Genomic DNA, 16496 nt, shown 5'->3' with positions numbered 1-16496 from the left:
CTTTCTGACCGCAGCTGAACCGCCGCGGTCAGAATGCCCTTCGGAGCACCGCCGGTCTGTCGGCGGTGCTCCCGTGGCCGGTTACCCTGGCGGTCACCGGCCGCCAGGGTCAGAATCAAGCCCAATGTTTCTTACAAAGAAGCACCCTTCCTGTATTTGGAAGTAATTTCAGCTAACAAACATCAGCCAAAAATTCTGGTCAACATTTAATTAGGTAGCTGTACATTGCTAGTGCATGGTCCCTGGCATTTACATCTTATGATAGCCAGTCTTCCTTACAATAAATGTGGTCTTTAGTGTATAAGCCTTTGAATGTATTACATCTCAGTGGAATATAGATTATTTGTAAGATAAAGAAAAACGATTATGTTTGGCAGTCCTAAATTTCTGGGCTAAGGTAACCTAGTGTAAGAATTGTTTCAATTTAACTATTTCAATTAAACATGTACTGGCTTTGATGCAGTGTATCTTTTTTTAGCGAGAACATGTGGCGAATGCTATACAATTGATGTGTAACTCTGCCATATTCACTTGGTGGGTGTTCCAATAATACTTTCATTGGGATATTAACATTTAAATGAGGGTGACCATAGAAGAAGCAATGGTGCTGGACTGCTATTATACGCAGCTCTTGTGTTCTTCCCCATAATCCGAAAGAGATGTTTGAAATTGTTATTGCCAATCAGAAGACAAAGAAAAGCAATGGAAAACATTCTGCTGATTACATTTCTTGCTTTCAACACAGAACCTCAATAGTAATATATATTTTGGGTACTAGACCCAAGAAAATGTCTTGTCTCATCTGTTAACTTAATAACCACAAACGTGTTCACTGCATCATATTCCTATCAAAAACCACATTCTAAAGAGATGCATATCCTATTTAGCACTTTCATCTACATTCAACACATCTTTCTACATATCTTTCCATATTCAAAAGAAGTTTCAGTGACATAGCAGCATCATTCTCAAGAAGTCAAACCACAATGTTCTATCGACCTATCAGCTGTCCGCCTCCTATCTGTCTCACTGTCACTCCATCTTGTTGTCTTTATATATTTTCACAATGTATAAAAATAGGTGTAAAATCAGCTGCCCTAATCATGCCCCAGGCATGTCTAATCATTTGTCATGAATTTTTTCAAATGTTCTTTATAAATTGATAGCCGCATGTGTACGTCTTTTCTAGATATTAGGTTTTATTATATATTAGCTAGTTGCTTCTTCCGTGTCATTTGTAATGTCTCAGAAAGATTCTAATGCCAGTGCCCATGAATGCTCACTATTTCTGCAGGAATGTGCTGAGACTGTTCAGTTAAGTTGAACTTGGCAGTTTTTCTTTGCACCCAACGACTCCTTCTCTTAGCAGGATCATGTGACTCCATAAGTTGTTCAACTCTTCACATCACGAAAACATAACATAATATATACTCTCCCGTCCACAAAATCTCCCACAGACATGTTACTGTAATTATTGTCTTGGATTTCTGGTGCCAAAGACATTATTGTAAGCACTGTTTGCAAACTATCTATTTCTTGGAGGTCTACTGAACTGCCCTTCGGTTTCACTCGATTCTACACATTGTGGCCCCAGTAGTCACCAGCTCCCCTTGTCATGTGCTATTTTTGCCATTCAGTTATACAAATTCGACTTTTTTTATTTGCCTCTCCAAAGTGCTCTGAGGCATATTTCCAGATACATGTCCCAGGAGCCCCACATTTTGCTATTCTCAATTTCCACACACAGTTTTTTAACTGTATATACCTTCAGATTATTTCATTCACCATTGAGCCTTCCTCTCTATGTTCATGAGAGGATCTCATATCATAGAAGACATAGATTGTATTCCCTAATATTTCATACCATGCAATATATTGACTATATTATCTAACTTCTTGTTCTCTTTTCCTAATGCCTTATCTTTTTTCCTATTCTACCTTTATATGTTTGTTATACGTAATACCATATAGTCAAGATTGACTTAAAAATAAAATCACAGAGCATATTTTTATTTTCTCAATTTCCACTTAAAGATGCTAGTGTGATACTCTTTTCATTTCTTACTCTGAAATGGAGTTCCTCCACCACCTTTGTGCCATGTAAATGGAGCAGTATAAAGCTATTTGTTTTCCCAACCCTTCTGAAATGTCCACAACATTTATCAAGGATGGCAGCAAAAGCCCTGGACTTGTATACAGGAAATAATCTGGTTTCAGAAGAGGAACTATTTTGGTTAGAGACCTTTCTCCATCATTGATAACAATCACTTAATTCAGTTTACCTGAGTTCACTCTGTCTTAACCAATAAGTTTGTATGTTCACCACCATTGTACAATCTTACTAATTTGCTCTCTTGTGTTTATTTTTCTTTTGCACAACATTCTATACAGTGTGCCTCCATGCTGCTTCGTTTGCTTTGCAGACTGCCCACAATGACTTTGCCTATTACAATCAACATCTAGAATATTCGTTTTAGGGAATTCATGTAGTCTTCCCTTATGAGGTTTATACATTTAAATCCCATTTTTTGGTGTTTCTTTGTTTTTTTCCTGTACATTCTGTTTCTTCAAAAGTCATAGTAAGTGATGCAGTTATTAGGATTCTCAGTTCTAACAGCCACAACAGTCCTTGTTGTGTTACCAGTACTAAGTAATTTCTGAACATAGACCCAGTACCAGAGACATAAATATAATTGTGTATCTCACGTGTGAAGACTCTTTCACATGTGCCCTTCATTTCATTTTCTGACAATTGCAGTGGTTGACTCAAATTCTTGGAGCGCCTGCTCATAGTGTTGGAGTTACCTGAAGGGGGTTTCATACCTCTGTATTGTCAGCAACTGAATGGAAGTTATATTGATGTTATCAGAGTTATTAAGTCTTTCACTATGTCCTTCTTATCCAATTTTAACCAAATGTATCCATTCAAGTATGGTGTTACTGCCACCATCCTTTAATCTGAATCTCTGACTTCCCTTTTGGACTGAAAACCAGTTATCTTGTCTACCAACATTGCTTGCCCCTTATTAGTTATACATGAGCTAAATACAACTCTACACCCTATCCTCTCATACCTTTAAGTATTCTACATTACTCAGGTGGATTTAGTGTATCAGTGTGACAGCTAACCTTTACCACTTCTGCTTATTTTGACTATTCATGCCATTAACATTCTAAGAAAGTATTATAGCTGTAGATCTCTATCTACCGTGAGACTGTCAACATGTCCCTTTTCCTTTTCATATCATTGTTTGTGAGATCTATTCATTCTCTTGTTTGCATTGATCTCAGTATATCATTCACCTAATCCTTCCTTTCTTGTGAGGTCTGTGTATTCCCTTGTTTGCATTTATCTCAGTATATCATTCTCATAATCCTTACTTCATCTCTTCCTTAATGCCATTACCCCTTTTCCCTCTCTTAGAACTTTAAAGCAATAGACAGGGTCCAGGTGACAGTCAATGATTTGACTCGTAGCCTGGTTAACTTTTCTGTCAATACCACTTTCTGCAGGGATGTACTTTTCTTTAACTTGATCACTATCTGTATTCAAACTGGTTGGGATCTTTCATCCCATTCTCTCTACCCCAGTGATGCCTTCCACTCTGCAACTTCCATACCTATTATAATGTCTACTTGGTTGTCATGCTGTCATTTATTGTTTCCATGTGAAGTGCAAATAAAGAGGACTATAAACCCAAGTGTAGCACAACTCTCTGTTTGCCAGTATGTGATGCTTCTTTCAGCATCTTCTCACAGACCACTGTGAGGACCTCTTGTTAAAAAAATGGAAACAATATCTCAAATTCGTTTAGTACGGAATCGTGGTTGTAAATGTTTGTGAGAAGTTAACAGCTATAACTAAGCCCTATTAATTAATTTAAATCTCAAATAATACACTGAATCCTGCTTATATGCCTCCAGGTCTAGTTGCAGCAGTCTTCAACACATGGAAAATTCCGGATTCAGTCTACAGAAGGTGCATTTTACCAACATTATTTTGTTAAAAAATTTTGGTCAAAGACATTGACATGGCTATGTACTGAGAACACTTTAAATACAAGTCCTTTCTGTTTTAGAATGTCAGAATCAATCAGCACAAATACAACACCTGTAAAATATACGGAGGGAAATGTTCAATTAAAGAACATTAGGTAAAATTTGGATTGCATCTTTTTTGACAATGAAATATGGGCTTTTTAGTGAAATTCAAGATGACACGTTAATAAGAGAACACATACATGCGTTTTAAGCTGTGCTTTGACACATGGTTATGTTGACAGTCAGAATGACACATATAGAGGGGCACTCAGATTGGAATCTAACACTTTAACCCACTAGTGCTTTTTACATAAATGTGACTGGAAAGGAAAACTTGCGATCACACAAGAGTCAGAACACTTCCTTAAAACCGAATACAAGGTCACAGAAGGACGCAGCTCTGTGACAAAGTCAGTTCCATAGGTTGGCCTCGTTTGAGTTCACTGAGCACTTGTTAAAATCCCACCGTCATTCATTGAAGCAGGAACAGTTCTCGGAATCTGATGGATTATAATCATATTTTCATCAAGCTCACAATGCCGCCAAGGCAGTAGCATTACATTCTGCAATTTCGGTTTTATTCATACTAAGCTGCTCTCCATTATTCATGGGATCACTGACTCAAAGGGCACACTGAGGGACAGGATAAAATCAGTAGAGATAGTAAAATAATTTTTTTTAAAAATACATTCTATAACATGCCAAGTTAAATGGAGAACGATTGCAAATAGCCTAACACAGCTTTCTTATCTCACTGAATGAATATCTTTGGAAAACCCTGTCAGCCACACTTGAGCACCTTTTTACAACAAGATGTGCTGAAGTAACATCATACAATTCTCAAAGTTTCTTATGAAGACAACATTGTGTTAATAATTAGGTTATAATTGTACGTTATTTCAAGAAGATTCTAATATCAAAATACAATTGCAGTGCCCAAGCTGAGAGGCACGTCTTCTTTTATTGATTACTTAAGAGATCGTGATTAGGAGTAGGACAGTCTGTGATCGTGCAGGAGTAGTGTTGGACTTGGCCCAATCTTCAGAATCAACCCCAAACTTTTTGCCTTCTCACTTCTGTTTTTTGAACCAGTTTTTGTTGACTTTTACGACTCTGCACACTTCACCACTGACAACCAGTGCTAAAATGCTTGTGCTCTCTCCTTTAAACATGGTACAATTGCCTTACACCTAACTGGCACACTTAATTTAAATGTAAGTCCCTAGTAAAGTCGTACTCCATATACCAAGCGCCGGTAAATTAAATGCATATAGTAGACCTGCAGCACTGATTGTGCTACCTGCCTAAGTAGCCCTTTTAAATATGTCTCAGGCCTACCACTGCAGCCTTTGTGTGTAGTTTTAAGCTGCCAATATGACCTGGCAAAATAAACCTTTTGCCAAGCCTAAACCTTCCTTTCAATCGATACAAGTCACTTCTAAGGTAGGCTCTTCCAGACCCAAAGGACAGAATGCAGTGTATTTAAAAAATTACTAGACAGCTAAGCAAAGGATAATTTGGGGTTGCTTGTGCTTTCACCCTAACAGAAAATTATGGTTGCTGCTTGAGAAGATGCTCACTCCCCTCAACCAGTAACTCAATATCTTACATTGATGGCAGTGATGGGATTTGGACTTTTGTTTGTACAGTGCCATTCAGTGATTTTGTGTTACACTGAAAACCCCGGATAGGTAATTGGAGACCAATTCAAGCTTTTTTAAATTCCCAATTGTTTTCTGATTGGCAGTTTTTACTTAATTTAAATTTCCAACCTATTTGTCGTGTACCATGGAGATGGAGATGATCAATGTGTACAGTCTCAGAAAGACTAAGCTGTTGAAACTCTGCAAGGAGAGGTGGCTGTGTGTTCGAAAGAGGGCTACAAAGCTGGACCTTCAGATAGCCCTTATACCTATGAGGAGGTCACTAGGATACAATCCAATTTCTAAGGAGTAAGAGGAGGAGGATCTGAAATGAGGATGATCCTTATGAGGGGGGGTTTGATTAGAGGAGCACAGAAGGGCCAGGCTGTGGGCCCTGAGCAGAAACTTCCAGATGAGAGGGGTACCTCTGCCCTTTGAAAGAGCCCAGTACGAGGGCAGGGAGTATTGGATCTTTAGTAAACATGCCCCCACAGAAGGTGAAGGACAAGAAGGCAGAAATGGAGTTCTGGCTGAAAATGTACAAGTTCAAGATTGAGGAGAGCAGAATGGCCCATTAGCTATGACTCAGCAGGCTGGACTTAAAAGTGGAGGAAGCAGATTCCAGTAATAGTGGCAGCATAATTCCAATGTCCTCTGGAGAAAAAAGGGTCCTCATCCTGAAATATTCAATGCCTAACTTTGTTGAGGGGGGCAGCATAGAGGTTTGAGGCTTATGAGGTTGCCTAAACCAGGTTTCTAAGGCGTATTGGGGTCTTAGGAGGCATATTTTCAATGAAGGGAGGGATGCCTCTTAGCCCTAGGGAAAGGGGACAGAATGAAGTATCCCCACACGAACGAGGCCCTGGCCAGGAAGTATGGGCTATCCCCAGAAAGTATGGACAGAAGTTTAGGGATAGCCAGAAGCTGCCCCAGCAGACCTGGGTGATGTTTGTGGATAATGTTTGCAAGCCACGGGATGGATGGGTGAAGGGCAGTGAAGTAAGAGGTTATCAAGGGCTGTATGATCTGATTGCTAGAGAGCACGTGTTCAGTCTTTGTTTTGCAGATCTGCACCACCATCTGATTAGTAGCAAGCTCGCTGATCCCAATAGCTTGCCAAGGAGGCAGTCCAGTGGCTCAGCACAGGGTCCACAAGAAGGTAACTGGGGGTATCACCACCAGGCCGGGCTGGGTTCTCACTAGAAGAAGAAAGGGGAGACAAGTATAAAAACAAGGAGCTCTCTAAAGGTCCCTCAAGACTCCTACTCCTCATCTGAGCAGAAGAAGAAATGTGTCTCTGGCAACAGGTGCTCTGGGAAGGCAAGTGTTATGAATGCCAACAGCTTGGGCACAACAAGGTCAATGGCAAGTGTCCCAAATGGGCATAGCTCCGCACTGGTGAGTAGACACCGTGGCTGTCTAGTGTAGCACTTGGGGAGGAGATTGTCCAAATGTGGGGGGTATTACAGATGTTGCCCTAGTGTCCCTGGGTGGCAGAGTGATGGTGCCAAAAGCTCATCTGTTTTCCAGCACTCATAAATGTGGGCAGTTGGTCACCAGTTGGCTTGCGTCGTTGTTGAAGATCCGATGCGAGGAGCAGAAGAGATGATGCAAGGGCAATGCATCGGTTTGGATCTGTGCAGTCAGGGGATGTATTGTCATCAAGCCGCGCAGTTCTGATGCGATTTCCTTGAGGTGCGGCAATGTGTTGTTGTCTAGCCGCACAGCTGGTGATGTGAAGGTGATGCACCGGGGCTGGTGGTGATGCGTCAATTGTGAGCTATGCAATCAGTGATGTGAAGTCCTCATTGTAAGGGGCAGAGGTGATGCTTTGGAGACAAGGAAAGATGCATCGGTTCTCATCGGCACAGTGACAGTGATGCATGGATTTTCATAAAACACAGCTGCTGAACTCACTTCCAATGGCCTGGAACTGGATTGGCACACTTGGCAGGGTAGAACTCACAGACGGCAGAGTCCAGAAGCTGTAGCAGCGGTGAGTGAAGTCCCTGTGAGCTCAGAACAGGAGGAAAGCCAGCAAGCCCTTGGAGTCACTTTAATTTTGGGGATGTAGAGATGCAGGTCAGTCCTTCTCACTCCTAGGCAAGGAGGGCAGCAGGGCAGGGATGCACAAGAGTCCAGTTGTTAGCTAGCCAGGCATGTATTCAGAGACAGACAGAGGCACAGATTGCTTAAAGTAGAAAAATGCCAACTTTCTAAAAGTGCCATTTTCAGACTTGCAACTTAAAATCCAAATTCACCATAAGTTGCCATTTTAATTGTGAGTCATGGGACATCAAACTGCAAATTACTAAAAAGCAATCCAAATATTAACCTATGTGAAAAATAGGCCTTCCATTTGTAAAAAAGTGAATTTAGGATTGTTCACTACCTGGATATGTAAAACTTAAGGTACATGTCCAACTTCTTAAATACACTGCACCCTGACCTTGGGGTATCCAGGGTATACCCTAGGGGAAATATATATGGATTAAAAAGGAAGGTTTAGGCCTGGCATGTGGGTTAACTTGCCAGGTCGACATGTCAGTTTACATCTACACACACAGGTTCTGCAGTGGCAGGCCTGAGTCATGTTTAAAGGGCTACTAAAGTGGGTGGCACAATCAGTGCTGCAGACCCACTGGTAGCATTTAATTTATTGACCGCGGGCATATGCAGTACCACTGAACTAGGGACTTATAAGTAAATTAAATGTATTACTTTGGGGTAAGCCATTTTCACCATGTTGAAAGGAGCGAGCACAAGCACTTTAGTACTGATCCGCAGTGGTAAAGTGCACAGAGTCCTAAAGCCAGCAAAAGCAAAGTCAGCAAAACAGGAGGTTAGAAGGCAAAAAGGTGGAGGACAACCAAGCCAAAGATGTCAGGTCCAACATGTGTCCACTCCAGATGAAAGCAAGGAGAACTACCCACCCTCATGGGAGTTCTCATAGCTAAGGTGGAATAACCGAGGGAGACCATCAGCATTGGTGTAGTCAGTTACAGGGAAGAATTCCCCCAGAAAGTCTATTACCCGTAGGGAGATGGACAATTCAGCAGTTTGGAATTCTCACCACTCATCTGCATTAGCCATCTGAGGAGGTCTGTGAACCCGGAAGTGAGCACCAAACAGGTATGGCCTTAACTTCTTTAATGCTCTGGTCACTGCAAACATTTCCATTTCTATTGCACTGAGCCTCTTTTCATGGGGAAGTAACCTCCTGCTAAAGAAGGCTACTGGTTGATCTGGTTGATCTAGGCCCTATTCGTTCACCTGTGAGAGCATGTCCCCTATGCCATGTTTTGAGGCATCTGTCTGCATGATGAACTCCTGGGAGAAATCAGGGCCTTAAGCATGGGTGCTGTGTACATGGCCTTCTTATGGGTGACAAAAGCAGTCTGTCCAGGTCAGCTGTCTGGGCTGCTTCCCAGAAGTCAATGGTACCATACCTTTTGACAAATTTCCTATAGTACTCGGTGAGCCCAGGACCTTCATCTGAGTCTTGGGGGATCCTACGCCAGAACGGTCTGGATTTTAGCTTTGAGGGGCTGTACCTTGCCCCTTCCACTTAGTGACCCAAGGAGACCACACAACACTGCCATATCTGGCACTTACAGGCCTTGATGGTCAGGCCCGTCCTCTGCAGAAGCTGAAGCACTTCTGTGGGGTGACATGGGTGGCCCTCCAGGCTACAATTGAAGACTGCAATGTCATCTACTTAGGCAGTACTGAAGTTTTTCTACCCAGCCAGGACCTGGTTGACCAATCTCTGGAAGGTGGCAGGGGTGTTCTTTAACCCAAAGTACTTCACCGGCAGCTGGAACTGAACTTCTGGGGTAGAAAACACAGACATCTCTTTGGCCACTTCTGTCATCTGTCAGCATCCAGATGTTAAATCAATGTGCGAGGATTTTGGCAGCCTGTAACCGGTCATTGAGCTCATCAGCTTATGGGATGGGGGCGCCTCAGTCTTGTGACTACACTGAGCCCTTGTAATCCACAAAGAACCTAAGTTGAGGGGTGGTACATGGAGGGGCAGCCTTGGGGATCAGCACCACTGCCCTGCACCAGTGGTTGCTGGAGGGATCAATTACCCCTAGTTCCAGCATTTTGGAGACTTCCTCCTTTATGCTGACCCCACCTTATTGATAGCCTGTAGATCTTATTCTTCATAAGCATACTGTCCCACGTGTCAGTATTATAGGTACACCATGTTGTGAGCTCTAGGGTTAGGTGGAAGAGAGGAGTGAGCTGTTCCAACACCTCTGTTGTTTCAGGGTTAGAGTAGGGGAAAGGTTAACACCTACCTCGACTGCCTGACGCATCCTCAACACAAGCTTTCACATCACAAATCCCTTGTCAATGGCAAGTTCTATGATGATGCAGAATTTAACATTGCAAGCCCTGCAGCTTCTTCAAAACCTCTTGGTGCATGACATATCGTGATGCAGGACTGTGCATTCCAAACCCCTCATAATCCGCATTCACGGTGATGTTGCAAGTCCTCTCCTCGCGGATTTGCAGCTCCTAGGATCACCGCTGCACGACGCATCCTCGACACAGGACTCTGCACCACTCTTCAACTTGGATTTAAGGTACTCTTGTTCAGTGGCCCTAACTGGGTCCCTGTTGGTGGCCCACATGCCACTGTGGCAGGCCTGAACTTGTGAGTTTGTCCCGACCCAGTGCAACCTGATAACCACAGTTTTCCTAAATTGGTGTGAAATTTTTATTTTGTTGTGCTTCACTTTGTTGGTGTTTAAAGTACCAAGTACATTGCCTCCAAGATAAACCTGACTGCTTTTGTGGCAAGCTACCAGAGGGTTAAGCACAGGTTAATTTCGGGAATGCATGTGACTTTACCCTACCAGGAAATTGTGAGTGCTGTTTGAGAAGTAGCTCTCCCCCCTCAATGAGCAACTCAATTTCTTATAGCATTATTGATACAATATACATTCTCATGTTGCTATGATCTTAAGGTTAATGCTGACTTTGACTACAGCCTAAATATATATTGTTCTCTGTATATGCCTCCAGCCATTAGTTTATGCTTCCAACCCTTGAGCTGATCAGCTGCCCTTGCCAAAGCAGTGGTCTAGAGGCAGCCTTTTCTGGGAATAGTCTGTTCACCTGGTTTTAGTGATTATTACAAGTGCCTAACATATCACTATTTCATGTTCAACTAATTGTGCTCCCCTCTACAGTTTTGCATTTAAAGTTTGCATGCAATCTCAAAAAACTCCCTGTGTTCTCATGAAAAATGCCCATGACCTAAAAGTTCAGTAAGCTTCAAATGAACATCCCCTTACCTTCTATCCTCTGCATCCTCAGCATGACTCCTATCTCTCATCATACATAGACTTCTCTAAGCCACATGCATGTTCACCATAAACCCTGTTACTTTATTTCTGCAAATTGCTCACACCTCATATTATAGATCACAAGCTCTCCTTTAATAATCAGGCCCCTGTTACTAATCAACAGCTCTCTTTTTGCCACCTAGTAATACTGCCAAACATTTGCATTGATTTACATACCCTCTTCCACTAAGGATCACACCTAATTCCTATTAATTTAAAATACCACATAGAATCTGGAGTAACTGCATGGAATGTTTCTTTTAGGAGCACAGGGCTGATCTCAATAAGCACTGAAGCACAAGGCTAATCTCAATAGCCAATGGATAAAGAAATCTAAAACATAAATATTAAAAACCATAGGACTTTCTCTAATAGGACCCCAAACTACCATACACATTGCATTAAAGTATATGCACCAGCGAGAATCCTGTGCTCTCACTGGAAACTAAATACTGGACCTGCCGAGAGTAAGAAGACTATACTCTAGAGCTGTTCTTTGTCACCCAGATATATACACTTTACATATTGTGCACGTTTAATGTGTAAAAGTACCCCATTTGTTGCTTGTTTAGGAAAAGGCGAAATGTTTCGTTTTCTACTTGGAACTGCAGAGCGCTTAGTTGGCTTTCTTTTAGACAAGTTTTGATAACGTAGACATTTTTGGTGATCATGACGATACTGCTGGTGGTGGAGAGGCAATTGTTAGTTTCGCCTGAGATTGAGTTCCAGGCATGTGAAGTAAGCAAAAGTTCCCGATGTACTGAGATCTATATTTCAGTTGATATAACCATATAAGATATGTTATCAATTGCTAACACTAGGGTAAAATCAAAATCAAATCGAATTTTATTAGCATATTCAATAAAAAAAACATTATGGTAATGCTCTTAGGTTAGCAAGATAAAATTGAAGCATTTAAATGAGTACATTGTAAGGTGTCTTTCGACCATGCTGATGCTCATCATCAGTGGCAACATTCTTAAAGGTACTGGTAGGCTTCTGGTACAGCTGGCCTTTAGCATTGTTTTGAATCCTATTAAAATCGTGTTAATCAAATGTAACAAATGTTTTATCTTTCAAGTAAACCAACTGTCACAGTTGTGTTTCTAGTGAAATATACTATATGCTTATCTCTACTGTAATTGCTTAACGAACTTCCAAGTGCCTCTGCATACACATGTTGTATCATGATTTTCAAACCAGACTGTGAAGGCCTACATCAGGGTGCGTGCACTCTGTGATAGGAAACACTCTCATAAGTTGTGCCGGACTGTCCATTTAACCAATTGGATAATTCTGCGAAGAGAAGGAGACATTGGAGGCCCAGTGTGGCCATTCCAGAGTTAAGTGCAGCAGATGCAGCAGGTGTGTGGAAGTCAGTCAGTTATAATAACTGTCAGGCAGTACTTTATCCCAAATAGTCAAGTCCTGGTATGCACATTTGGAGATCCCTTTATAATTGCACTGCAGAGAACAATAGAGATTTAGCTCATCACAAATATCTTGAACTTTTCATTCTGTAAAATCTAAAGTGTATTTATGGATTATAAATAAACAACTTCACATTTAACTAAATTTGGTTAAAACCTTTAATCTTTAAAAAGCTGTTCCAAATATCCGGTGAAGTAAATATCAAATTTGTTATCAGGTATTTTCTATGCTGAAATTGATATTATTGAAGTAGTGTGGCTAATTGAGATAATAATATTTGGCTTGTTTTTATGCAGTTCCACCAGTTATTCGTGTTTATCCAGAGAGCCAGGCTCGGGAGCCGGGTGTGACAGCAAGTCTAAGATGTCATGCTGATGGTATCCCAAATCCCCAGCTTTCATGGCTGAAAAATGGAATGGACATCACTACAAAGCTGTCCAAACAACTCTCACTTCAAGGTACATTGCTTATATGGTATTACATTTTTATGAATTTATTTGTACAAGTAGGAATTAACCATAACCTTTAAGTTAACATTTTCAAATTAGTGGTTTTCTTTCTTTCATATAATCAACCATGAGTTGTTTCTAAGACTAAGAAGCTGGCAGCATATAGCAGTGTTTGTCTGTTTTATTTTATTGTTATGCAATGCAGGATCTTTGTGATTCAATACATTAGCAATTATGGTGGCATTATTGAATTATTATTCAACATATTTATGTATTTGTGGGCAAAAAACAGGTTTGGCCCAAGTCAATGGTTACCATTGGAAGACCTCTTTTACAGAACATTAAAACTTGGGGTCTAGACACAAAGGGGCAGTTTTACTAAACTGTCACCCAATTCAGCATAGATGCCAACAATTCCGCCCTGCGTTGTGTGACAAGGAGGTAGCAGGAAAGTGCCATATCCACAGAGATATGGCTCTCTCACCCCTTCTCTTAAGAGAAGATTTTAGCTGTTGTGCGCCATGCACACACCTTTGGCCATAGTGCAAGGGTGATTGCGTGAGTCTAGCATAGGTCTTGTACTGGAAGGGTACTCATCCTGTACAAAATACTATGCCTAGACAACCTATAAGACTTTTCTTACTTTGTATGTGTGCTGCACAGTGCAGCACACATGCAAAGTGAGAAAAAGAAGGAAAAAGTTCTCCTTTTAACACCTGGTTTCTAACAGTGTTACTCATTGATGCAAAACACTGTCTCACATTTATAGCAGATAGAGTTTTGTGCCAAAAAGGGTGGGTGGTTGCATGGGAAGGCCCCCTCAAACGCCCTCCTTGACGCTAAGTCATGTAAATCACACGTGTGCGTTACTTTTAGTCAGTTTACAATTGAAAACAATGTTTTCACTGGAAAAAAAGTAAATAATTTTGAAAAATTGTACTGGTTTTTGTCCCTTTTATGATGCAAACTCAGCGCAAAATGTTAGTAAATCACTCCCTTAAACCTATTGACCGGAGACATAATTATGGAAAATGAAATTTTATTAGAGATCTATTCTATTTTCATGAAGAAGATTCTACCATGCCTATAACTGCACCACACACACAAACACACTCATGCACATGTGCACACACACATACACACACACATAGGAAGTTTGTATATTGCATATTTTGTTGTGGAGCAGTGTTCTTCACATTGCATCTAACAATTGTCACCAGGTGCAACTGGCTCATTTAGGTTTACCTTTCTTGGAAAAAAGCTGGTAAAATAGGCAATGGTGAGGGCTAGAGGCTGCAATGTTTACTACATAATTATGGATCTGCTGCATTTGCAACATCATTTGCCACATCATTTTCAAAATTTGCTGATATCACAAAATATATTGTTCCTCCCTAAAATGGAAGAAAATAATACTGCTGAGAATGTGAAGCTTAATTTATATTTTGACACATACTCAAGAAGTAAGCAGCATAATTTTGTCCTTTGTGCCACATATTTCTGTGGAGTTATTTGATGAATGTCATTGTGACAATGAATTCCCTTGTTCACAGGTAACTGTGAAATATTTATTGTTTCTTATAATGCCATAGATCACTGTGAAATATGGATTGTTATAACCCTGCATTTAATGCGATTGAAAAGATCCAAACATATGATGTTGATATATTCATATATATCTCTATATATCTATATCTCAGTAGCTTTCTAAAGAGTGGATCAGCATATGATACTGTTAAAAATGAAAGCTGAGATGTAATAAATATATCACTTATCCTACCAAAATTGAAACATGGAATCCTTGGGTTTAACTCATATAAAAAAAACTCTGAACACTTTCACTTTTATGTGAAATGTAACCCTCTTAAAACTATACTGTAGATTTTTCAATAGGAACCAATTTTGAACAACAAATGTTTCTGGGATTAGTTGTCAATTTTTGGGATCTCTCTCCAGTTGACAACCAATTTGATTGCTGTGAGAAAATCTCTCTTTTGTGTAGTCCTTCCCATTTCCTGCTGCCTGGTATTTCTGGTGTTTGAACTCTGCACAATGAGGTACTAATGCCCAGTTCCTGTGAATGTACTCTGCCCCAAAACATGGTAAAAGTGGCTAATCACCAATTGGCATAACGAATCCAGTACGGCCATACTATATCGTGCAAGAAATATGCTAATGGCAAGAGGTTAGATGTGACCTCTGGACTAAAGCACGCATTCTGTCATCCACTATGCTGGGAAGGAAAACTGACTTCAGGCCTACATGTGCAGCCACGCTGCTTTTAAATCTGCAGGTGGACCTGTTAAAATAACCATTTCTGATAAGAAGCAACCCAACTTTTATGTATAAAGTATGTCACCCCTAAGTAGATCTTGCAGGACACAATGTTGTATTTCTAGTACATAAAAGTGGAACATTTAAGAAAGTAGGAGGGGGCCATGTTTCAGCAGTGACTAGCCTTAAACCTATTTTCACTATATAGGCCTGAAGGGGTGTCAATAACGAAAACATACATTAAAATACTAAGGGGCAGATGTACAAAGACCAGGTTTTGTGACTCAAAAATTACAAGATTTAGCAACTGGCAATTTGTGAGTCACAAAACTTGATGTACAAGAGTGTCTCAGACACTCTTAGTGAATCCCAAATGGGTCACAAGGGACCTGCCTCATTAATATTCATGAGGCACGTAGCTATTTGCAACCCATTTTGAAATGGCCTCACTCACAGGGATGATGGCCTGCTGGGGTCAGCACACGACCACCATGTCTGTGACTGCTTATAAATAAAGCAGTTTTTTTTTTTTTTTTTTTTTTATTGCAGTCTGTTTTTTATAAGTAGGAAGTGGTCCCTGCTCTGAAAAAATGTTGGCATCAATTTGAAATTGATGGTAACTGCAATTGTTTTGCGACAGCTTTCACAGTTGCAAAACAATCATACATACCACTGAGACTCGCTATTAGGAAGGGACGCCCATAGCAAATTGCTAATTGGATTTGTACATTGGAAAGTGCTTTTCTTTGGCCACAAACAATTCGATTCTGCAAATCGGTGTGCTTGCAATCAAGAAAATGCTACATACATCTGGCTCTAATTAATTATCTCTAGCTTGGGATAAGCTACAGAACGCATTCAACCTCTATTTTTAATCTTTATTAAATCTGATTGAATTCAACTGCTTCAATGGCAGAAACAATGACTTAGGCCTTTTGGCAACAAGACCTGGTAATGAGGTATGACTCATCCTCTCTCATGAAAGGTACTTGGGGAAGGATTCAAGAACTTCTCTAACTTGAAATGAACCAAGATGAGACTTACCCATTCATAATTAACTGTAAATTGAGACCTAGTGAAGAGGGGTTCTGTGATTCTCAGGCCCAACTGTAACCAGCCTGGCTCCATTTCAGTGGGAGGTGGAGCTTTTCAGAGAAAATGTTTGGTGTGGTTTTTGTCTAAGAATGGTGCACTGTAGGATAGTCTTGACTAAAGCAAAGATAATGTGCTGCCAGATGGAGAGAGAAAACCCTTGGGAATGTTTTGCTCACTGGATAGGGTGTCTTCAGGAGTCCCCC

At 40.7% G+C, this 16496-nt stretch overlaps 1 protein-coding gene across 3 annotated transcripts in view; it reads left to right on the top strand.

The window, feature by feature from the left end:
• The window catches only part of FSTL5 (follistatin like 5), a 2922734-nt gene that overhangs the window by 1990079 nt on the left and 916159 nt on the right, over nucleotides 1-16496 (top strand). For all 3 annotated transcript variants that reach the window (XR_011205485.1, XM_069243741.1, XM_069243729.1), the window contains exon 9: nucleotides 12772-12933. Coding sequence is in view for 2 of the 3 variants with exons in the window: in XM_069243741.1 (XP_069099842.1) it covers nucleotides 12772-12933 (162 nt within the window). In the remaining variant the exon portion in view is untranslated. The remainder of the gene's footprint in view (nucleotides 1-12771; nucleotides 12934-16496) is intronic.

This window comes from Pleurodeles waltl, chromosome 1_2 (assembly GCF_031143425.1).
Source record: "Pleurodeles waltl isolate 20211129_DDA chromosome 1_2, aPleWal1.hap1.20221129, whole genome shotgun sequence".
NCBI classification, from domain to species: domain Eukaryota; kingdom Metazoa; phylum Chordata; class Amphibia; order Caudata; family Salamandridae; genus Pleurodeles; species Pleurodeles waltl.
Note: the sequence above shows the minus strand (reverse complement) of the source record. Positions and strands in the feature narration are given on the sequence as shown.